The sequence below is a fragment of the Orbicella franksi genome, chromosome 6, assembly GCF_964199315.1.
Source record: "Orbicella franksi chromosome 6, jaOrbFran1.1, whole genome shotgun sequence".
Taxonomy (NCBI): Eukaryota; Metazoa; Cnidaria; class Anthozoa; order Scleractinia; family Merulinidae; genus Orbicella; species Orbicella franksi.
Window position 1 is genome coordinate 5,936,656 of NC_138150.1, and position 25,000 is coordinate 5,961,655.

Here is a 25,000-nt window from a genome sequence, read left to right on the forward strand (position 1 = left end):
AAACAGAATGTCGGTGTACATTTCTGATGATATGCAACCAACTATAATAATCAGGGTGCTTGAATGAAGTTTTTAAAATACGGGCACTTTTATGGCATACATCTATTCTCTCTCGGCAACAGTTGTGCCTCTTAATTCACTAATTCGTGGGTAATCCAACTTATAGCGTCCTTGGTTCAAATGCACTCGTTCTCTTGGAGAACAAATACGATTTTTCCTTCGCAGCATTATAATGAAATACTATTCTGAAACTTTAACTTGAATACATTTTTAGGTTTGATTGGTGAAAGATGTCAATTGAAATTTACGTTTTATTCTTATTCTTATTTTTTGCAGATGGCTGGATTACTTGCTCTCACGAATAATTTATCAAGCAAAAGCTTTTGTGATGAACGCTTCCAGAGACCACGACAAAGTCGCTGACAAAATGGCTTTGATTATCTCTCGTTTGCTTCAGATTGAAGAAAAGCAAACCGAAGTGATGGAAGAGCTTCGTAGATATTTGAAGATTCGTGTCGGTGATGCTGTGCAGAAGCTCAGTGAGTATCTTAAGTCACGTGCTGCCAGAGCTCGCTTCACCACGTGGACCTTAGACGAAGTTCCAAAGGCAGAGGGCTCCTGGGAAGTGACTTACAGCAGGATCACGAAAGCGTTAGAAAATCGGCTGCGAGAAATCATCGAGCATTGGGAAGAAGATAACCAAGTATTTTCAGATGCTCGCAAGTCCCTTTTGCATCACTTTCAGCAGCGATACAATTTTGTTGAAGGGCAGCTGCGGAATCTCCAGGGTGCTGTCACCAATGACGATCTCGATGTTCCAGAAAGTGCTCCACCTGACGAAGGCTTTAAATTTACTACGGCACAAAAAGTTGTAATCGGCGTCACTAGTCCAATATGGGTTCCACTTACCCTAGCTGCGTTGGTAATTGGCGCACCTGTGGTCGGCATAATGGCGATAAAAAGCAAGGTAGAAAATAGAAGTATGATCAGGAAATACGAAGGAGACAAGTGTGCTTTTATGGCTGAAGCATCTGCAGCCTATCTCGATAAAGTTACAAACGAAAGCGTGATCAAGTTGTTTGTGAAGGACCAAGTGAAAGAGGCTAAGCTGTGTCTGAAGCAAATTGAAGCCCGTATTCCCGAGCTGATCGAGGCTGACAAGATGTTATGCAGACAACTCGGTGATGAAAGCCGTTCACAGAAAGAGATAAAAGAGGTGTACGAACCAATCATGGATGAAGCTTCTGATATCAGAGGACATCTGGCGGTATTTGCCTTGAAAGAAATCCGTGCCATCGACATATCCAACGAGGAATTAGACTGGAAAGAAGAAATGTCCTGCTGTCTTGGAAGTGGTGCATTTGCCATTGTTTACCAAGGGAAGATGAGATGGAAAGGAAAGCAGCAACCTGTAGCATTAAAGGTGTTCAGCAAAGTGCTTGACGTCACAAATGCAACCCTTATCATGGCGGAGGTAGATCTTTTAAGGTAAGGAATTTATGTCGAATTTCTGTTAAAGCTCCTAAGTTTCACAAACCTTACCCTTCATGCATGTAAGAGCTAATTAACCTAGGACTGGAGAAGGAATTGTCAGATTTTGCAGTGCTAATCGAGAAGCATATATCATGTAGAATAATCTTCAGGATTGTTGGTCCTGTGTTGGAGGCCCAGTGACCCATCAGGCTGGCGCTTGTTAACGCTTGTATTAATCGAGTGGAAACCAAACTGGCACGGAACTTTAAACATCCTACGACTTTATTTGTTTACACGAATATGAGTTTGACTAGGAAAAATGACAAGCAAATAGAAAATCAATTCAACAATAATAAATGAAGAAAGCTATGCAAATAATGAAGAAAACCATAACCAACACGACTTACAGAAATACCACCAGAAGAATAAAGTAGAAATTGAACAGATCCTGGATACGTACGCGATGCACAATTTGCTCGAATGGATTAACATAACGAAACCGTAGCCCTTATTCGTATAAATACGCGGGCCAAAAATGTAAATTGTTTGTCCCGTAGGGATATCATGATTTCAATAGGGAACGAAAACAATAGAAAGCAACGCAAGAATGTCACAGCGCTAACCTCCGGTTTTCGTAGCATGAATACTCCCCTCTCGGTGAGATGCTAGTTCATCGCAGAGTTACCCCCAGCATTAAGTTCGCCGGTAATCATTTATACGCCTGGATAGAAAGAGGCACTATGAGAGTAGAGTTACTTTTCTTGTCCAATAACCCAAATCGAGCACTAATGGTGTAGGCCACTACACCAGTACAAGGAAACGCAACATAAGTCTATTCTTAACCTGAGGTAGTCTTTACCCTTACTCAATCTTTAAGGACGTTTAGGCTAATTGTTTCTGCGCATCCTTACTGCGCACGCAAATTCACACGCCACGACATGCATGACAGCGCGCGCTAAGTTATAAAATGAACTATGATAGGGCAGATGGCCACTGCTATACCTTTGCCTTGATTTTACGATCTTGGACGTTCGGTGACCCCTAGTTTTCTTTGGATGGATCATTTTCTCTACCGATTTTCTTTGTTCAGCGAAAAAATGAAGAAAATCTATCGACTAAAGATTGAATTTTTTGCAAAATTGCGTTTCTTTTTAGCTCTTCGTTTATCTGTGCGACGGTTTCAAATGCCTCTTTAAGGGTTAAGTTTTGTGAAAACGTTGGTAACATTTGGAATTATTTACGCAACAGACTCGACACCACTACAATATATGACTAAGATCGTTTGCCTCGATCTGATGACTCACCTTCGATATTTTTAACTATAAACCCCTGTAGACCATGCTGAATTACGGGCGCCAATTTTTCAAAATCAGGGTAGTTTTCCACACGCTTTACCTCTGGAACGAATTAGGTGACCCCCAATTTGTTTTTGCATTTCTGACACAAGTAACTCATCTGACTGTAGTAACAATTTTAAAAAATCTATCAACTGGAAAATTTTCCTTAAACAACATTCAGATAATCCACTGGAATCGAAACACAGCCACCTATCCAAATGCCCTTAAAATAGCTGCTGATAAAAAGTAACTCCTTACGATTTATTTAGAAAAAAATGAACTCGGCCTTTCCTAAATTCTTCCCTAAATTTAGTGTCTAGCGGAGGTCTTCGAGTAGCAAAACTCAACTGTTTCCTCCTTATATACCACTTGAGCTTTTTGTTTGGTCGCCGGTTTTTGAGACCATATTGTGAGATACTGAGTTTCATTTCTCTCACGTGTAAGTGGTAGACAAAATACTAAGATAAGAAAGAAATGTTTCTGACAGTTTATTGAAATATAGCCAATTTGCATCACGTTTATACATATTGCATGTTTTTGATTCTGTTCGTCAGAAAATTGGAGCATCCTCACATTGTTAAGTTTTACGGCACATCCCTTCTCAAGAAAGCAGGCACCACAAGAGTGATCCTGGTAATGGAAAAGTGCAAAGGAAGCTTGAGGAGTCAGATCTTCGATCAGCCAGAAGCAGCTCCAGCAAAATCCAGAAACCCTGCTGTCCTTAGAGAAGTATGTCGATGGGCGAGACAGATCACCAGTGCTCTTGCATTCATTCACGAACAGGGGGTTGTCCACAGAGACCTCAAGCTAGAGAACATATTGGTATGAGACTGAAGTATTTTTGTTGAACCAGTTTAAAAATACTGACCTAAATATTGCTCAAAATCTATTCTGATTTTCTTTAAATTAAATGAAACATCAGGAAATCTGTTTTCGAGTTTGAAAAGGCAAATATGCTTTGAAACCTAAGTAAAATTCGATAATGTGTCAAATTCTTTCTGGTTTTGAGAACAGAGTTGTACTTACACATGTACTCTTAGACACTTAATTTCTCTTAGCAGAACAATGTAGTGGGCAGTGTACAGTGGGCAGTGGGAAATACCAAATGGGAAACTGAAAATGGGAAATTGTGGCCGGCTATTAACCAAATCCCCATTCTCCATTTCTGTTGTAGATACCCATGAACATTTGACTATATTGGAAAAAATTGTAAGGCTTCAAACGTTCCACCTAGCAAACTCCCATGTAGTTGAAATTATTTGAAATGAAGAAAATATAATTATTATCTTAACGAAACTTAACTTAACTTTCGTCCTTATAGTTTTTAAATCAACAACATTTTAGAAAAATTTCATTACATCCCGAAAGTATAAAACAATAAATTGTTTTTTGTACGAGTTCCTTTAAAGAAATTGTTCAATTTGCTGAGTATAATGAAACTGTATGTGCTCCTTCGTTTACATTTAAGCTATCAGAGGACAACTTAGTGAAGATAACTGATGTTGGAGTTGCTAAAGACGTAAAGGACATCACGGGTACTTTGCAGGGAACCCCTGTGTACATCGCACCGGAAGTATTTCATTCCCAGTTATATGACGGCAAAGCAGACATATACAGCTTTGGTTTAATACTGTGGGAGATGTGGTTTGGGCAGCGGGCCTTTGCTGAATTCAACGGCACGATGACACTCTTCTTTAGTAAGGTGGATAATGGCTACCGTCCACAAGATGTGAAAGGCAGCAAGAAGCCTCCGAAACAATGGAGGCAATTGATGAGCCGATGCTGGGAGAGAAATCCAGAGCAACGTCCTTCCGCAAACGCTTGTAATCAAGAAATCACTACACTGTCCCAGGACGCTGTTACACCACTGTAACTTAGTCAATGGTCTGATCTATACAAGGTTCATGGAGCAGAATATACGCTCTAAATGATTATAAATTTGATTTAGATCGTTTTCCTCTTTCTGATTGAAGGGAATATAGACGATAATTTTTTTCCTCCAGTCAAATACAATTAATAGACAATTCAGGATAAACATGAATTTTGATTTCGGTTACGTAGGCTTTTGTCTGATTAGGAATTGACAATGAAACGTTTTTTTTTTTGTATCAAAGAAATGTTAGAACATTGAATAACTTTTGATACTGATGTAAGGTCGATGGGATTTCGAAAAAAGGAGCACAGAATAAATCTGTTTGCCAGTATACTCTTCAGCACCAAGTGCTTAGTATGAAGGACTATGCTTCTTCTGGTCCCATATGTCAAAGCGTGCATCACAAAGGTACATCCTGAGTGTGCTTCTACTTTGCTCTAGATTTTCTATTCCGAAAATTTTCGTGACAAACACTTCTAAAGTATCTTATCTCTGAATAACGCTCTTTTTTCCTTACAATTCAAAAATCGTACATTGTTATCAACAGGCAGAGACCCTTCTCAATTAATCTCTGCTTTGACCAGTCAACTTCCCTTCTTTAGAGTCGTTATATAATCTGATATGTAGGTCTACAATCAGGGTAAGAAAACTGTCGGAAATTAAATTTCAACCTTTGCCGATTAGTTTAATAGAGTGAAGTTCTTACAGGGGTACTCAACGGAAGCGTAAGGCCAAGTAGACGTTTCTTGCTGGCTGGAAAAACCAGCATTCTATTACACAATACTCTCACGTGGTAGTCACTAAATTAATGGGAGAGTTGATCGAACGATTGTAGAGGGAGGGAACAAAACAAAACACTGAACCCCCTTCTTGGTACTGATCTAAGGATGAGTGGAGAGGGAATATTATAACCTCTGGGGATCTGCACATCGTTGCCTAGCTAGATCTCGTATCCCACGGATATCAAAGCCGAGTTCTACAATTGACGTTTTGTTTTCGAGTATTGTGGAAAGCCCATAATGTTCTCCCTTCTGCAAGTGACTCACCAGCGTTTTCAAACATTTGGTTATCTTCTTCCCATTGATCTAAGATGTCTTTCTTACGGGACCGAAACGCGTTCAGGATGTTGCTTCTTGTCACCTCCCAGAAGTTCTCTGCCTTTGGAACTTCGTCTAATGTCCATGAAGTGAAGCGAGCTCTGACATCGTCTGATTTGAGGTATTCAGAAAGCGTCTTTACAGCAACGTCGACTTGCGTCTTCATATTGTTTTGAAGCTCTTCCATCACTTGACCTTGTTGACTGTTAATCTTATTCAAACGGTGAAGGATCGAGAGTATCTTCTGCTCTGCGTTAACATGGTCTCCAGAAGGATTCAACGCGAAAGCCTCTCCTTGGAAAATAACTCGCGAGAGAAAACAGCCCAGCCACCTTAAAAATACACACCCGGGTTACTGAACAAACTTGCTCGGTCAAGATGAAAGGAAACTCAGTTTTAGCATATCCGACTTCTTCACTCTAGATTCTCAAGTTCTAGTCAGTTGTCTACCAAACTTGGGGTTCTTACTATAGTCGACTTCTGAAACGAAATTAACAGATAAGTTTATTAAATGCGGCGGAGAGAGAAAACAGAAAGTCTTCTGAAACGAAATTACAGATTATTTGCTTGCATTTACCCAAAAACAAATTTATGTCTTTTGACGGGAAACTAGTGTGCGCTTTTAAACAGTGCTTTGAAATTTGTAAAAAAAAACAAACTGTCTTTTGGCGGGAAAAATGTGCTGCTTTAAATGGATTTTGATGTTCATAGTCCAAAAGTATTGAAAGTCTTTTGGCGGAAAAAAAACGCCTGCGCTTTAAAGGAGTCTAGAAATTTGTCAAAAATAAACCAAGCCTTCTGTGTTTGCTATACGCAAGCGCGCTTGGTCTCGCATTTGTTCATGATAAATTCTTTTTTTGTCCCCTGTTCATTTACTACGTGTATCCCCACTACTCCTCCACAACACCTTGCGTTCCCTGTGTATTTCCAGGTGTGTTCTTCTATGCGCAATTCTGTGCGCTCCTTCCGTGGTCTACCCGTGGTTTCCCTATCATTGTTACCCGCGCGCATAAGCCGTCTGTTCCGCCAATGTTTGCTCTTCCGTTACAACTTGCGCTTTCTCGTGCATATTTTGTCGTACGTTATATCGCTCCGTTTCCTTACGCCTCTGTCGATCCATTCCGGTGTACGTTACGTTATAAGTTCCCCCATGGATTAATCATTGATTAGTTCCCTGTGACATTTCCAACGAATTCACTTTGGTTTCCTCTAGGTGCACATATGAACTTAGTCAATGGCCTAGTTCTTTATGAATCCTCCGTATCGAGGTGGCTTATGTCATTGCATGCAGTAACTTCAATCTTTAATCTTTAATCTTTAATCATTAATCTTCAATCTTTTATTCAATCTTTTAATCTTCAATCAACAGCACCCGAGCGAGGTTCAGGAGGGAATGGGTTCAACTTTCGTCGGGGAATTCATTTTACTTTTTTATTCCACGACCGCTACAAGCTCATATTTGTTTTTGTGTAATACTGCTACTTTTTTATTTTCTTTTTTACTTGAACTTGATTAGTAGTAAAAACGCTTTTAAAGATTAGAGATCAAACCTGGATTACTGAAAAATTCCTGTCAATCAACTATTATCCCATTATCGTTTTAGAAGGCTATCTAAAATTCCTTTCGTCTTGTCAAACCCCGTTTTTGTAAGTTGGTAATCAAAAGGGTGGGTCATCTTGTGCAAACGAGAGCAAAATAAATACGAATCTTTGGAAAGATAAGAGACAACAATGAATTTAATAAACAAACTTTATAAAGATGTAACCGAGGCTCATCAACGACCTGAGTTTTTTCAATGTTTTTATTTTGGCTCAGAGTAAATCATAACCAGCTATGAAAGTTTTCAGCACGTTCTCCGTGCATTCCGCTATTTGCAACCTTCCACTTTTCCCTTGGGTTCCTGGTGAGTTCTTTCCATGCAAAGGTACGCTGAAGCGGAAAACAGAAGTTTTCCTTGTCGCCAGAATTGTATGCAATATTAAAATTCAGCCTGAAACAATCGACCTCAGCACGAGGCTCTAAGAAATAAACCCCACAAACTCTGTAGTTATTCCCCAGAGCCTCGTGCTGAGGTCAATTGTTTTAGGCTGAATTTTAATATATCGAAATAATTAGTCTATTCGACTCTCTACGCCTGGGACTGGCGCTAGTTACGCGAAGACTGACAATGTCAAGTGGTCACACCTCGTATTTCCCGCCGAGACGAGGCACAAGACGAGACACAACTAGCCATATCTAACTTTAAATAAAGGATTTTTCGTTGAGAATTTGCCTTGCTAATGACTTAGACAACCTTGCTTTTTGGCCACTTTTCCTGAACTTAAGTTGTACCGCGTCGTACGGCGGTTTTTGTGTGGCATAAGGACGAATGGATCGTGGAACAGAAAAAATGGCGATGATTGATCAGTTTTTGTATCTTTGAATGGAAAATGAACGCTACCAGATTCATTTTCAAACTGAGTCGGAGAGATAGGCTCTCAAGAACTGTAACAAAAAGCTCAATTATGACCTTTTTGTTTGATAGTCCAAACGGGTTTACGTGGGCTCCTCATAAACAAAGGAAATGCAAAGTTGTAGCAGAAGAAAGCGTGCAAAGGGTGTTGTCATTAAAAATTCGCGACGTGTCGGATTGCTGATTGGTCTAATGTTATTTTCCATATTCATGATGACTATTGCTGATCTGAGGTGCTTGCTTGTTATTTTAAGATGGTTGCCGTCGGAGCAAGATGTGTACCGTTCCCTTCTACACGGGAAGCAAATTCTTCCTTTGAAGAAGAAATGGCGTCGACGTTTGGGTGAGAGAAGTCGGTTGACACCCATTCCCGCCAGAGGTTAGTATCAATTTCTTTGTATTCTACCCTCTTCTAAGGTAATATTTCAACCAGAAATACCGGCTCCAAGTCATTCTACCACGTGCGCTTGAATTGCCGGACACGGTTTACATTTCGCGTTCAACTTCAGAACAATCGTATGGCTTTAGTAAGGGAGTAAAACGTACGTTGGAAGCTAGCTCAAGAGCCATACGAGACGCCAGGTTCTTAGTGGTTTTTTCGACGATAGTTTGGCTTTCTTTATGAAAGTTGCGCTTCTTTGTCAAGCTTTGTCTTGTACTTGTCAACGCGCGTTCGTGTCCTTTCAATTCACTGTGAATTCTTTACTCCTCGTTTACCCGTTTGTTTCCACCCTCGGGTTTGTTCCTTATGCAATTTTTATCTATTTTGTTGTCAGGGAGCAAACAACGGAAGACAGGAAAATCGGGAAAACACGAGGAGATCAAAAGGATTCAAGCAGGGAGGATGAAGATCAAGTTAAGAATAGGCATTTGAGAATTTTGTTAAATTTAAATCTCTCCGATAAGAAATGGCAGTCTTGAAACTAGAAAAGATATAATCGAGTTCAAAATCGTTTTGTTTGCTAAGAGTTTCTTTTTTTTTACTTATCGGCTGAAATATTTGCATTGGAGTGATATTTGAGGAAGAAAAAGTTAAAATTCGGTAGTGATTGTTAATTAACTCTGCCATTTTTGACGGAAAAGGTTTCAACCACTTTCGAGCCATCATTTAGTACATGTTTTCAAGTTATGGGGAGTTTTATTTCTTTGCTCGAGCGATCATTAACTTGAGTAAATTATATTTTATCGGTTCGGCGTTTGCATGCTTTACTACGTGTGTTTTGCCAAAGTGGAGTGTTATTTTTTCGTTGACAATTCTAAATTGTTGTACAATCGCTCAACTCTCCCAAGTTTGAAAACCTGTTACTAAGCGATGACCTTTGCAGAGTATTTTAAGGTGGCGCTGTATGTTGAAATCAAGCCGTAATAGTAACTATTGGTTACGTGATCATGTCAATCATCTGTTTTGGTATACATTGGACAAACAATTCAACGCTGGACATTTTAATTTGTCTTGTTCTCCAAAATTGCATCAAGCACTGAGTTTAACGAACGCCAAGTTTCAATTTAAAATGTGAATTGTCTATTGGAGAGCAATGCCCTCGCTCAAAAATAACATAAAATGAGTGGTCGTAGAAAATTGTTTCAATTCGGAGCTATCAAAATTTGTTGTTGGTGAAATATTTCTACTTTTCAAATCTCGGCATTTTCAGATACGAAATTAAAGAAGTGTCTTGATCGATTCTTCGATCTGCAGTCGAATAGACTTAAACGTTTACAATGTTCCTCATTTTTCCTGAAATTTCTCGGTAATAATTCATCTGATGTAAAGTGTCTATGTTAAAAGAACAGTCTCTGAAGTTAATTAAAAGTGTTCTGTATAACTATTAAACAATTTCTATCGTTTCTTTCTTCGTCATTTGAAATTACGAAACATTTCAAATTATTCCAGGAATCGTCGACGATTGGTTTGTAAATCTGAATTTGTTCTTAATTTTATTGAAGTCAATTTTTGATTATTTGAAACATTTGTTGACATGATCACAAAACATTATTTGATCATTCTTCGTTGTTTCCCTCGCGTTCCTTTTTCTTTTTCTCGTTTTATGCGCTATAGTAAAAAGCGCGAACATTTTTTGACGTTTATTGTGTATTGACATGCAGGCCACCTTGAAAGTAAGTATTTCTAGAAGAGGATATTGGGTTTCTAGATTGATCTTCGTTTCCTGAAAATACTAGATTTATCGGCAGATATTCTTTAAATTCATACACTTCTGTATGGAAAACGTTCGGTTTATATTTTGTTTCTTCGGAAGGGGGAAAACACAAAAAGGTCAATCGGAAACCAAATATATCCTCTTGTTTAACTTTCAGTGAGACTGTATTGAATTATGTCTGGTATCAAGCAACTCTTTCCATCATCGCTTTTCAAAAATGTAGGTCCAACTGTCTGGTTTTTCAAATTGTTTTTGCTCTCATTTAATTTGTGCTATCAGACATGTTAAGTTTTAGAAATGTAGCTTCAATTGTCTGAATATTCTAAAAATGTTTAAGCTACCATTTGGACTGAAAACATCTTCACCGAAAATATTCACGAATAGATTTGTTGCTTTTCAAAAATTTGTAGTTCCAATTGTTTGATTGTTCTTAATAATGCTTTCGTCCGCAACTGACAGAAATTGTTACTAAAAGTATTCACTATTGCATCTTCGATTTTTAACACAGCTCCAGTTGTCCAATTCTTTGAAAATTTTATTGTTATCGTTTATATTCAATAATTATATCCATTATCACGAACGGAGCTTCAATTGTTTGATTCTTTTAAAATTTCCCAAACATTTGCTATTAGTTCTATTGCTTTTCAAAGCTATAGTTTCAATTGTCTGATTCTTCTAAAATTTTGTTTTTGTTCGTAAATGACAGTTTTAATAAAGAAATATTTAACAGAAGCATACGATCTATAGTGATACATTTTGAAGCTTTGATAACCAGACATTAACCTTTAACGCCTCGCTGGAAGTAATTTCTAGAAGATAACGAAGCAAGCCATGGGCATTTTTGTAATTGGCCTACAATTTGTCGGGTTTTGCTTTTTCATATCAGCTAAAAGTGACGGAAGCTCTAAAATATTTCAAACACTAGGACTAGATTGGGGTTTTCACATTTTTTTTATAAGTAATCGGGTTGATGGCTTGCCTTTGCTATCTTCTTGAAATACATTGGATGGTGATATCATGTTAAATAGTTAGGTTGTAAATGACGGCCAGCTAGAAATCTATATACATAAATGAGACGAGCCATTTAAAATATCTACAACTGCAACGTTTCTGCACAACATTGAGAAGGTGGTGACATTTTAGAATCGCTATAGGTTAGAAAGTTTGTGCGTAAGTTACTCGGCTATATAACCTTTCTTAAATGTTTCGATTTAGAGATGTTTTTACGCTCTCAATGTTGCGTAGAAATGTTGCAGTTGTAGAAATTTTAACTTGCACTTCTCATTTTTGTAAATAGGTTTCTAGCTGCTCGTCGTTTTGCGGTTGACTTTTCAACAAGATATCATCATGGAATATACTATCTTGAACACAAACAGATATTCACTGGACTCAAAATCTTAGTTTTTTTGAAGAACTTAACGACTGGAATCAAATTTTCCAATTTGTTTTCGAGATGGTATATGTTGATTTTTTTTATGGCGGGAAAAATTATAGGGGGAACCCCCTTAAAATTTTCGTCAAAAAAGTTGCCAGGGGAAACGCTGTGCAAATTTTTTCTAATTTTCCCGCCAAAAGTCTTAGTATATAAAGGGCAAATTTTTTATTGCCACCTTTGTAATTAATTTAATTGAATTTCAATAAACTAATTAAAGAATACTTGTGAGTTATTGATTTGTTATTACATTTAATTAAAGTTATTTGACGTCAATAAAAGAAACAAAAGAAGACAAAACAAGTTTGAGTGTTGTATTTATTACTTTTATTGAGTGGATTATGGCTCCCGATAATACTTTATTGAATAACAGTTAAGAGTAATAGTAATACATAGTTGTCAAAAATAAGATCAGAAGAAAAAAATTAAAAAAACGGCGCATGCGTATTTAAGGCGCCCGTATTTTTTCTAAGTTTTTTGGCGGGAAAATTAAAAATTTTGAGATGGGCTACCCAACTTAAGAAACATCCATTGAATGAATTACATACTCGTTAGTTAAATGCATGTCGGTTGAAAAAGAATACAATTCTATGATTTGATTCACTTCCCATAGAAATAAATAGTAAACAAACTCTCGAAAACGAATGTTATCCCAAAGGTTATTTATATGGCAAGTCGCAACATGAAAAGTTACATGATAAACATTCCTATCAATGTTTCGGATTTATGACACTTTCTAAAACATTAAAAACCGTTACAATGTTATCCGTATTGATGTGGTAGGGAAAATGAAACTGAAACAAAGCAAGAAAAAACTACATTAATATAACGCTTTCTAACCTATAATCATAAATGTCGCGCTGGTGATACACTATAAAAATACTGGAATAATTTTGAATTTTCTCGGGTAAAACATAGTCCAGGAATATGCGAAAATAGACTCGATTAAGTTCTGTATCAGCGTCACAAATTGCTAATGTTATCATAACATTAATTTGAGCGAATGGTGAATGGATCAGACCATATAAGATTCTCTCCATCAGAAATCGAACATGTTCTGCAGGAAGCGGGCAGCCAAATTCGAACTGAAGAGAAAAAAATCGTACGGTTAATGTTTGGCACTCGTAAGCACGTAGCAACAATGTGTATGTGGAATCCTTTTGACTTTGTGCCATGCACACAAAACTAGCGTCGGTTGATCACTCACTCACTGGACGCACGTGGTAGTCAAGTCAACCTGGAAACTGACATGTATATATATATATATATATATATATATATATATATATATATATATATAAAGTCAAACTTACCGCGTTAATTCGTTGTTCGAGTCCTTCCCTATCTTGTATCGCTTCTTGAAGAGCGTTTATTGCTCGCTGTCGCGGTGAAACCTCTCTGTTACGAGGTTCAGTAGGTTCCACAGGTGGGAGTTCGTCACCTAGTTTTCTTCGGCAGTGGGGACACAGAGGCGAGTTTCTTTCCCATTCCCTTTGACAACTGCGGTGGGCGAATTTCTTGCAACATGGGAAGCGTAGCACATTTCCTCCGATAATATTGAAACCATGGTTCTCATCGGTCAAACAGAATACACAGTGTTTGTCGCGGGCAGTTTCCGGCACTATTTCTGCATCCAAACCACGTAGCCTTCGGGATTGACGTTGCGCCATGTTTTTGCAATGAAAACTGTAAAATACTCTAGACTCGATTTCACTCGATTTGCGTGAAGTAATATTAGCTAGCGCGACGCTTATTTCAAAGTGACAGATTTTTTTTTTCAAAAGGACGGGTTTTTCAAAGGCACGGTATTTCAAAGACTACCCCGCCGTTCAAGCCACCATAATGCACTAATCTGATTGAATCGGCAAAGCGTCGACGGTTCATGCCACCATAATACACTTATCGGATTGGTTTGGCAGAGCGTCGCACTATTCTGATTGGCTCGCTAAACATAGATGGTACATGTCACTCAACATGGGTTTGCTCATAAAAGATCAGGCATAGCAGAGAAAAAATATTCTCATTCTCACTCGTGGAAAAATGGCGGTCAGCTTTGAAAACGATTGCGTTATGCTGTCTCACGACCATGCTGAGCACATCAATGAAAGGCACGTGGATTTGGACAAGGAATTCGCAGCCTCCAAATTCCTGCGGACTTTTAATTTGACGTCAACTGTGGTCTTTCTAGCGCGGAAAACTTTCGTCGATAGTGACGATTATGAAATCATCGAGGAAGGTTACAAGACGGGTCATGGGTACTACTACATGTACGTCTTCAAAATGAAGCAAGTGATCGGAGTCTGTCCGTGGGGTTATCCCATGGACGAGATTTGCGTGTACTTCTCATAGAAGGGATCGTGCGGCGACAAATTCCGCATCATTACGGCGTATCCATTCTCCCGCACGTATCACGTCTTTTTGAAGCAGAGAAAGCAAAGTATGGCGGCCTTTTAAAATCCTACATACTTTATGTAGGTAAAAACCAAACGGCTCTTTTAGGAGCCACCACATTAATAAAAGTCAATGACCCAACGTGCTTTCCCAAGTTCTTTTAATTTTGTGCTCGAGCACGTGGAGACGCGCATTTATTATTCACAAAATCGATTATCGATTATCAAACCTGCAGCGTCATAAAATTCAGTTTGACAGCGTCCTCAAAACCAACAATGAATTTAATTGATGAACCACTCTTGGCGGCTGTCCGTTCTATTGAGAACGCGGACTAAAACAACGATTCTCAAGAGGTAATAGATATAACTTGAAATGGGAGTATATGTCGGGCGAATATAAATCCGTACCGTTATTTTGAAATAGGTCGTTGAAATTGAATGGAAAAGATAACTTCATAGTTTAACTTACATGATTTAATCAGACCTGGAATTTGAAGACGGCTAAGGGTTTTGAAAAGAAATTATTTTGATTTTGAATTAGGTCACTGAAATTGAATGGAAAGGATAACCCTTTGTGATTTTCAATACCATTACATGTTTTAATCACAACCTGGAATTTCAAGGAGGGTATGAGCATTCAATAGAAACTCTTTTGATTTTGAATAGGTCACTGATAATGAATGGAAACGACAATGAACCTTTGTGTTTTTTATATCAATACGTGATTCAATCAGACCTGGAAGTTGTGGGCGGTGTTGGTTTATGAAAAAAAAAAATCTTTTGATTATGAATAGCTCGCTGTAATCCTTTATATCAGGCCTGGAATTTGAAGACGGTTACGGTTTTTGAAAAGAAGTTCTATTGATTTTGAATAGCTCCCTGTGATCCTTTATATCAGACCTGGAGTTTGAAGGCGGTTCCGGGTTTTGAAAAGAAGTTCTTTTGATTTTGAATAGCTCGCTGTAATCCTTTATATCAGGCCTGGAATTTGAAGGCGGTTACGGGTTTTGAAAACAAGTTCCTTTGATTTTGAATAGCTCGCTGTAATCCTTTATATCAGACCTGGAATTGAAGACGGTTACGGGTTTTGAAATGAAGTTCTTTTGATTTTGAATAGCTCGCTGACGGACTTGGAAACATTCTACCAGTATAACAGAAGTAACACTGGACGGATTTAGGATAGGCAAAGCTATAGCGTTCGCTAGATCGTATTTTATAAACCTTAAAGTTAAAATGGAACCGTTACCCCTAAATTTAAGTTAAGCGCGCGATGCAAATAATTTGTCCCATTGGCCGCGGGATAACAAAATTTGCATACGGATTGAAAACTTAACGCAAGAATGTGACAATAGACTATTATCTTAAACGTTGAATGATTAGACTCTGTTATCTTAACTGAATAGGCTACTATCTTTTAAGGCGAATTGAACCGGCACTAAAATACTAATGAAGGCATTTGTTTTCATGCGAGTTGTGTAATTGTTATTCATTTACAGGAAAAATTAAATTAACAAACTAAGTAAACTTTTCGGGTGGTCTGCGTGTGCGAATGGAATTATGATAGATCAATAACGTCATATGTTACTTGATTGGTGGTTGAAAATATGATGTCATTTTTGTGCAATATGATTGGATGTTGGAAATGTGCTGCCATTTCCTGTAATATGATTAGTTAACGACACCAATAAAGTTGGGACTCGCTAGATAGAAATCATTTGCAGATGGTGGACTGTTGACTAAACTTTTGTTTCTCTGGATAAGATTTTCGCCCCATGTCAAGCCAATTTGAGGATATAAGCGATGAAGAATTGTTGGAGGCCATTATTGCTATTGAGAATGGAACAAAAAACAGTTATTTCCAACAGGTAAATTAAATATGTTGTGACAAAAATACATTTTGTGTACTTTATGTGTGATGAACCGGGTTATTTATTTTGTTTTATTTTTTCCCTTAGATTCTTGACGACTCTATCGATGATACGATTTTGTCAAATGTCACCGAGGCTACAGAACGTCAACTCACTAATCAAGAACAAATGGGGGGAAGTCTTGCTACCACAGAACCTGGACGCTTCGAATTTGTACTCAACCCGTACGTGGATAGTCACAGCAAAAAAATGGGCGTAAGAGAGCGTCACTACACCTCCAACATTCGTCAGGTGGGACAATTTATACCTCAACAAAACTTGGCAGCAGCAATTGCTGATGGATTACATAGAACAATCCAAAATTTGATTCTCCGAGACAGGATACCAGCCGCTGATCGTGTCTACCTCAGTTTAGCCAGCAATCGCTTAGTCAACAGCTATGCTTATCGAGGGTTACCGGCGGGGGAATGGTTAAATGGCCGTGATCGTGTCGACAGTCTGCTGCAGCAAATGTCATAGGTGTTAAACTCAAACGAGAACTTTGAAATGAATGATTCGTTTCAATTATCTTTTACACACGATCGTACATCTCCTCGCGGTAGCGGTCAGAAACGAAAATTGAAACCTGGACATTCTAATCCAGAAACTTTCAAACGTTTGAAAGGTTCTGTCATCAGTATCGATAACAAAGATGAACTATGCTGCGTCCGCGCCATTGTGACAGCTAAAGCTAGAGTGGATGATCACCCTAAATGGAACAGCTTCAGAAGAGATGTCTCTATCCAGAGAGATGAAGCAATCAAGCTGCATATAGAAGCTAAGGTAGAAATGGGAAAATGCGGTTACGAGGAACTCACTAGATTTGCATTGACGCCGTCCTTGAACAATTATCAGCTCTTACTTGTGGACGCTACCCGAGGTTATAGCGTGACTTCTTTTGGAAAGCCTCAGGAAAAACAGTTGGTACTGTTGTATGATAATGAATACTGCAATGTGATCACTACGTTACCTGGGTTCTTTGGTAACAGTTATTTCTGCGCAAGGTGTCTCAAACCCTACAATAACGAAGGTCAACACGCCTGTGAAAACAACCCTGATCATTGTTCTTCCTGCTTACAAACGGGATGTGGAGACTTTACAGAGGCCAGGTGTCGTATTCAACCACCAGCTACACCATGCGGATCCTGTAAGCGGATGTTTTATGATGATGTTTGTTTTCAAAATCATCTGACGAAATCCTACAAGGGAAAAACCGCTGACTCCAAAAACATCAGTGTTTGCAGTCAACGCCGCAAATGTCGTAGCTGTAAAAAGTTGTTGGTGGGTCTAAAGAAGCAACAAGAACATGAATGCGGTTTCATAGACTGTCCCTCTTGCCACGAATACATAGAAGCCGCAAGCCACCAATGCCTTATTCAGATACCTAAAACACCGGAAGAGCAAACCGAAGAGAAAAAAGAAAAAAAGAAGAAGAGAAAGAGAAAGGAAAAACGCAGGCGACGAACCGAAGCCGAAGCAGAGGATAATGGTAATGATGATGATGATGATGAAAAGCCTCCCATTCTCGTTTTCTTCGATATTGAGGCGATGCAAGACACTGGCAAACACATCCCTAATCTTTTAATAGCGGAAACTGAGGATGATAATTGTCCACTCCACTTCAAAGGTGAAGATTGCATCCGCGATTTCCTGGAATGGCTGGATACGTTAACTGAAGAAGACACGCGCAATGTAACTGTTTTGGCCCATAACTTTTCTGGCTACGACTCCTATTTCGTCGTGGAGAAATATCATCGCCAACACAGGGTCCTCAATCAAATCAGAAATGGAGCTAAACTTCTCCAATTAACCTTTGACAATATTAACTTTATTGACTCTCTGTCATTTTTTCAAATGCCGCTTTCTGCATTTCCGAAGACATTCGGATTGACAGAGTTAAAGAAGGGCTATTTTCCTCACCTGCTTAACACGCCTGAAAATCAAGACTACGTGGGACCAATTCCCGAGAAAGAATTTTACATGCCTGAATCAATGTCTGTCAACGAAATGGCGTGATAAAGAAAGAGCTGAGAATGTAGTGTTCGATTTCCAGAAAGAATTGCTGGAATATTGCGAGTCGGACGTGAAATTACTGAAGGAGGGATGCCTTACTTTCAGACGGCTTTTTGAAAAAGAGACAAAGTTTGACCCCTTCAGTCATATTACTATAGCTTCGGCATGCAATCGAGACCTGCGACAAAACCGAATGGAAGCCAACACAATTGCTTCCGAGCCTCTCCACGGTTGGCGACTAAAAACAAATCTGTCGAAAGTTGCCATGGAATATCTACTGAGGCAACAAAGTCAGATCAGTGGGAGAATTCAACATGTTGGAAATGATGGGGAATACCGTATCCCCAACAGTAGCTACACCGTGGACGGCTACGATGCAACTACGAACACCGTCTACGAATTTCAAGGTTGCTTTTGGCATGGCTGTCGTAAATGCTATCCCAACAGATCCGAAACACACCTTAGATTAGAGCACCGCTGCACTGCCGACGTGTATCTCTGCACCCAGGAAAAACTTCAATTCTTGCGTGACAAAGGTTACAACGTCATCGAAATGTGGGTGTGTGATTGGCGGAAAATCAAAGAAGAAAGGCAGGAAGTCAGGAACTTTAAATTTGTAGCCAGCCTCGATTTGGTGGAGCCACTAAATCCCCGTGATGTCTTCTGCGGCGGACGAACAAACGCTGTCAAACTTTATCATCTGGCTGACATCGCCTCAGGAGAGAAGATTCATTACTATGATGTTACATCTGTCTATCTGTTCATCAATAAGAATGCTGAGTATCCTGTCGGCCACCCTGAAATTATATTTCAGCCGTAAGACACAGATATCCAAAATTACTTCGGGATTACCAAAGTCACAATCTTACCTTCAGAAAAACTGTTTCATCTAGTACTTCCGCTGCGTGGAAATGGTAAACTGACATTTCCGCTATGTAGAGCCTGTGTACAAGAAGAGATGGAAAAACCAATGCTACAACGGTCCTGGGTTTGCAGTCACAGCGACAGTGAAAGACAAAGTACAGGTACATGGTGTACCCCCGCACTGAACAAAGCCGTTGAGAAGGGCTACAAAATAACTTACATTCACGAAGTGTGGCATTTTTCTGAAACCAGGAAAGGTCTCTTTAAAGACTATGTGAATACATGGTTAAAGATTAAAGAGGAGGCAAGCGGCTGGCCAGCTCATGTAGGCGATGATCCCGTCAAACAGCAAGAACATCTGAGATCCTACAAAGCGAAAGAGGGCATCGAACTCAACCGCAACAACATTGAAAAGAATCCCGGCAAACGTAGCCTTGCAAAAATGATGTTGAATTCCATGTGGGGGAAGTTTGGCCAGCGCACCAACAAAACTCAAATCAAAGAGTTCGGGGATCCTATGAGGTTCAGTGCATTCCATGAAAGTTATGCAAATGACATTTGCTACGTGAGAGTATTGTCTGAAGACATCGTTGAAATTCACTAATATATAGATTTAGGCCAGCCTAAAGCGTAGCTCCTGGGCCGGGTTGTTCAGAGCCAAATAACCCAGAAAAAGGTAGAATTTTGATTTGAGTTTTGTAACTTTGCGGTGAGGTCTTCTGTATATTGTTTGGCCTTCTGTTTGGAGTTTTAACAATGACTATATACACAGGACAAAGCAGTAAAAAACATTTGTATAGACGAAAAAGTTATAATTCGGTTAACTGTTAATCCTGGGTTAGCGTTAACCAGCTTCCGAACAATCCTGCCCTGTTTTCAACAAGTTAACCTGGGATGAGCCCGCGATCCAATCGAAAACCAGCACTTTGTCAGCGGTCAACTTGAAAACAACACGCGACCGTGATGAGCTGTAAACTTGAGTCCGCGATATGGTCACGTGATACTGGTCAGCGGATACCTTGTTTTGACAGGTGTCAGTTGATCATAACATGGATGTCCAATATCAAAGAAGTACACAGTAAACCAAGGTTGCATGTCTCTGTCAACCTATTATTTGGAGTATGGCGCCATGTTGCGCGACTCCCTCGTCGTCGTCGCCGTCGTGCGTACGCGCCCACGAGCAATACCGCTAGCCATGATTACCACGGGAAAATCTGAAATCGAATGACGAACCTGTCTCACCAAACCTCAACATTTTCATCGCTTGTTTCACGACATGTTGGGCTCGACATCGTTTGTATGCAGTTCTGGACATGCTACAAGAACGAGTGCAGTACACAGACACCGACAGCGTTATTTTTTCCAGTTTACCTCATGAAAACAATCCTCCCCTTGACGACTTTTTCGGTGATTTCAAGGACGAGTTGGGAGAAGACGACTTCATCACTGAATTTGCATCCGCGGGACCGAAAAATTATGGCTACCTTATGAAGAAAGAAAAAGAAGAATGCAACGTGAGGGGAATCTCTTTAAACAGTGAAGGTAGCAAGCAGTTAAATTATCAAGTATTGCGGCAAAATGTTTTAGACGAAATTCAACGCCCTCTCGAGAAAACGCGACAAACTGATATTTACAAGCCTTATCACATCGTCCGAAACTCCAAAGAGTACTCACTGACCACAGTCTCTCGGACGAAAAAGTACCAGCTTGTGTACGAAAAACGGGTAATAGATCCCTACACCTTCAAAACATATCCCTATGGCTATGAAAGAATAACAAACGAGGACGTGGACATGATTGAACTGTTGTGCCATTTGTAAACAATTTTGTAAATAGTTTCATTCATAAGGAGCGCAATCCACTAGGGAGTTGCACACGGCTCTGTCCTGTAATTTTAGGGAAACGTTTGATATTAAAGTTAATGGTTAACTTTAAAATTGCGTGATTTCTTTGTTTATGTTAAAAACCAGACATTTTACTCGGTCAACAGGGAAACGAGATTAATGACGTCAAAGGGGGCGGGGCTTCTGGTTACCATGGATACGTCAAACTCGAGAAAACAATAGAACTCCTTTCCATAACAATACCTTTTCATTTGCATCACAATACCTGTCAAATCTGTACTGGACTAGCCCATACCACTACTACCATAACAGTTCTCATCAGATTCCAAAGGTCTAAACGGTAAACAATATTTATATAATACTGACAAGGGAGGCAACTCTTAAATTTGCCCAAACATTTTTAAAGCATTCCGAAAATTCACTCGAATTTCTAAATTTCGTACCTTCCACGAAACCAAACAGACACAAAACGAAGTTGGAATATGTTTTTACAAGTTGGCCAATTTTTTTTTCGAATACGAGACAAAGTTTAATTTTCCATTCTTTTTATTCCTTTATTTACCCACATCCTGCTAAACAAGACTGTGTGCTCCATGGGATTTAATTATTTCGAAGAGGTCTTCCATTTTTCGATTTTATCTATCTTAGTCGAGATATTTCCTATTCCTGTTAAAGGCAGCCCTTTAAGAACTAAAAGGAACACTGATAGCAGTCAATCTGTGTATACTAGTAGTAAAATTTTCATTGTCATTATACATTGTAGTCACCATATGTCTTCTCATTGGCTAAAAGCCTACAGTTAACTCTGGGAAACAGCGCAACCTGCAGATTATTCACTAATCTGCTAGCACTGAGATTAGTGAATAATCTGTAGGTTGCGCGTGGAATGCATGATTTCCAGGAGCAATGTCAAGTTCACGGACAAGAAGTAAGAACGTGGCTTGTCGAAAACAAACTGTGTTCGGTGCGATAATGTGTTTGTCGTTATTTTCTTAAAACAATGTATAATAAAACAATTATTAGATTCGGATTTTGTGATATTCGAAATAATCGTGGTCTCGGTTAGTGTTATCAGCCTCAGCCTTCGGCTTTGGCTGATAATACTTACCTCGACCTTGGTTATTCCGGATATCACAAAAACCTCAACCAATAACTGTTTATTATGCTGCATCTCTATGGCACACGCGAAGACAGTAAGATATGGGCGAAAATGATTTTTTTCCGGACGCTACCATCTGGATTGACGGGAGTGGACCGGCCCAGCTGGGGGCTCCCCAGCGGATTCTCGAGCACCTTTAACTGAAGGTAAAACGGTTTAGGAGACGACTGAAATGAACAGGGTAAGAGGAGTAAAAAGTAGTAATAAACCACCAAAACAAACAGGTTAAGAAAAAGGGAAGCCACCAACCAGGGCGATCCAGGGACCCCGTCACAGACAGAGTATCGGGTATTGTTTAGAAAACCCGTCCCAGATCCGCCAAATGGATAGCGGAAGTGTTCCTATTGTGGAGGGACAGATGAGCTACCGCAACAGAACTGGACTCGGAGGTCCTTTCGAGCTCCGTAAACTGATTTTCAAGTTCTAGAACTGTCCAGTAAGCCTAGCGAAAAGGTCAAAATAAAATTGAGGTCAGCCAATAAAGCAACACGCGACGAAAAATTGGCCGCATTAAACCAAACTGTCGTACCAAAGCAATCGGTCGGCGCTACACGCATAACATACGACAAAATTATAACGAAAACAGGAACAACTAAATGCTCGACATGGCATAAAGTCCGGACAAATAAGTCGCTAACACGCCAGGCAAGTACAGAGAATAGGACTTGACGAATACAACTAAAGTAATTTGCATTTTGTACATATAAATTCCGAAATATGAACGACATGTGCACAGAAGTAACGAAAATTAGTAAACTTCATCACCTTTAAAAATCTCGTGCTGATTATGACAAAACCACGGAGAAAGTACCTGAATATAAAACAATGAGTTTTCGAGACAACAAAAGGGGATAAAAGCCCGGGGAACAAAATCTTTCCAAAATTAACAAACGTTACGAAAAAATAAAATACGAACGACAAATCCGGCTACAACGGCGGGCTCCAAGATATTAAGAGGGACATAACCCAGAGAAAACAAACACCATGAAAAGCAACACGAGGGACTATAAAAGACAGCGCGGCAGACTTTATGGAAGCTTATAAAGCACTGCTGAGCATACACTTTGAATGTTAAAACTACGTTGAAGCAACACACGCCATAAAAACAAAGTTGAAGGCGACGCACGCCGTGAAAACAAACTTGGAAGGCGACACACGCTGTAAAAACGAACTTGAAGGCGACATGCGCAATGTAAACCAGGAGGCGACGCTCGCCTTGAAAACTTGAAGGCGACACGTACCATGAAACTTACAAGGCGACACCACGCCAAGAAGACTAACTTGAAGGCGACACACGCCAAGAAAACTAACTTAAAGGCGACACACGCCATGTAAACTAACTTGAAGGCGACACACGCCATGTAAACTAACTTGAGAACGACACACGCCAAGAAAAGTAACTTGAAGGCGACACGCACCGAGAAAACTTACTTGAAGGCGACACACACCAAGAAAACTAACTTGAAAACGACACACGCCAAGAAAACTAACTTGAAGGCGACACGCGCCATAAAACTAGAAGGAGACATACGCCATACAAACCAGGAGGCGACACACGCCATGAAATCTAAGACGCCAAGATTAAAAACTTGCCCTTAGCGGAAAGAGCGGGATTATTACCGGTAGCAGGAACTACAGCTGCGGCCTCCGCGGCCGAACAAGTGACTATCAAAACGTCAGGAGGAACAGCAGCAAGAACTTCAGCCATAAGGAAATTTGCTCAGCGACGGAAACGTGGGAATAACCGCAAAAAGAGAACACAGAACAGACCTTTCGTGGCATGAACGCATAACAGAACGATCTCAAGTGCGGAGGGCATATAAATTCTTTGCTCGATACCCACGGGTGTTACGAGGGTCTCTATAAGAAGAGTACGCTAATTTATGTAGCATGCACAGCCATTCCGACGCAATCATATCAATGGAAACAGCGCAGGGTTTTAACATGAAGAGGAGGGGCTTTCTAATATGCCACATAGGCACAGTATCGGCTGAGTGCCATGTGTGCGAATGAGAGGGAAAAAAATCTTGGAAGACCGATCACTACCTACCATAGCTTTCACGTGGTATCTTTCTTAACACGCCACTTTAACCACAAAATTAGATGCTATAAATCGCTTTCGAACTGATGATGAGATCAATCTATGACTCTTTTAATGGCATGTCACCTCTCAGTTAACGTCGAAATAGGTACTTTCCCCTCTCCCCCTTTCCCACCCCTCTGAAAAATACCTTGTCACTCGATCGTGCGACTTTCAATTAACCTCTCCACTGCAAAGACGAGAACAAAAGGGTAAACGACTGTGACGTGGTTGAAAGTTGAATATAATTGGATTAATAATCGGGCTTCATTCGGAATTTGGATGCCCCGTTGATAATTTGACAACTAGAAGCTGCAACTGAGTATAGAAACATTTTTTTGCCGTACTTTTCCTGATAAAATCTTCAGCTCATAGATTTTTCAGGACAAAATGAGTGTATCTGCTGAGAGAACGCTATGCAAAACAAATACAAATGACGTATCTCCCCGTATCAGTTTACTGAGACTCACTTAGCCATGCCCTCTGCTCACAAGAACAACGCTGCAATTGTTTTGTAGCTTTAGGGACATCAGTGCATGAACGTTAAACTTCTTCTTGCGTTACAATGTAGCCTTTCATCTTAAACCATCGTTTTGTTTTATGATCTCGGCTCAGATTTGTTTAAACTGGTAAAATGGCTTGTAAATCGAAAACCATCGAAGAAATCGACGATCTGTTGGATATGCTTCAAGTGATGAAGGCGCTTGGTATTTCGTGGAGAGGATTACAAACATTGGATGAGATGAAATCACGAGTGAGAGCGGAATTAAATCAGTCCGTAGAAGAGCCTTGCTGGACTGCTGGTCAGGTAAGAACTCTTCAGATTGAATATTAAAAACTCTTTTAAAACAGGAAATGTTGGGGACTTTGTTTTGTTTGCAATGAGGCAACGCGTGTTACAGTGACAGCGACAGTAATGAAAT

General features: G+C 39.6%; 3 protein-coding genes across 3 annotated transcripts in view; all 3 read left to right on the plus strand.

Annotated features, from left to right (window-relative positions):
• The window catches only part of LOC145490069 (uncharacterized), a 17,251-nt gene extending 12,212 nt beyond the window's left edge, over positions 1 to 5,039 (plus strand). Inside the window, exons 6-8 of the mRNA XM_081469177.1 lie at positions 337 to 1,488; positions 3,365 to 3,632; positions 4,279 to 5,039. Of these exons, the coding sequence (XP_081325303.1) occupies positions 337 to 1,488; positions 3,365 to 3,632; positions 4,279 to 4,683 (1,825 nt within the window). The 3' untranslated portion in view covers positions 4,684 to 5,039. The remainder of the gene's footprint in view (positions 1 to 336; positions 1,489 to 3,364; positions 3,633 to 4,278) is intronic.
• A 3,102-nt stretch (positions 5,040 to 8,141) lies between these two features.
• On the plus strand, positions 8,142 to 10,480 carry LOC145491082 (uncharacterized). Its single transcript, XM_081470219.1, has 2 exons — positions 8,142 to 8,611; positions 9,009 to 10,480. Exons 1-2 carry the CDS (start codon positions 8,344 to 8,346, stop codon positions 9,104 to 9,106), a joined length of 366 nt encoding a protein of 121 aa, XP_081326345.1. The 5' UTR covers positions 8,142 to 8,343; the 3' UTR covers positions 9,107 to 10,480.
• A 14,072-nt stretch (positions 10,481 to 24,552) lies between these two features.
• LOC145490070 (uncharacterized) overlaps positions 24,553 to 25,000 on the plus strand; it is an 18,369-nt gene continuing 17,921 nt past the window's right edge. The window contains exon 1 of the mRNA XM_081469178.1: positions 24,553 to 24,885. Coding sequence (XP_081325304.1) covers positions 24,712 to 24,885 — 174 coding nt within the window. The 5' untranslated portion in view covers positions 24,553 to 24,711. The remainder of the gene's footprint in view (positions 24,886 to 25,000) is intronic.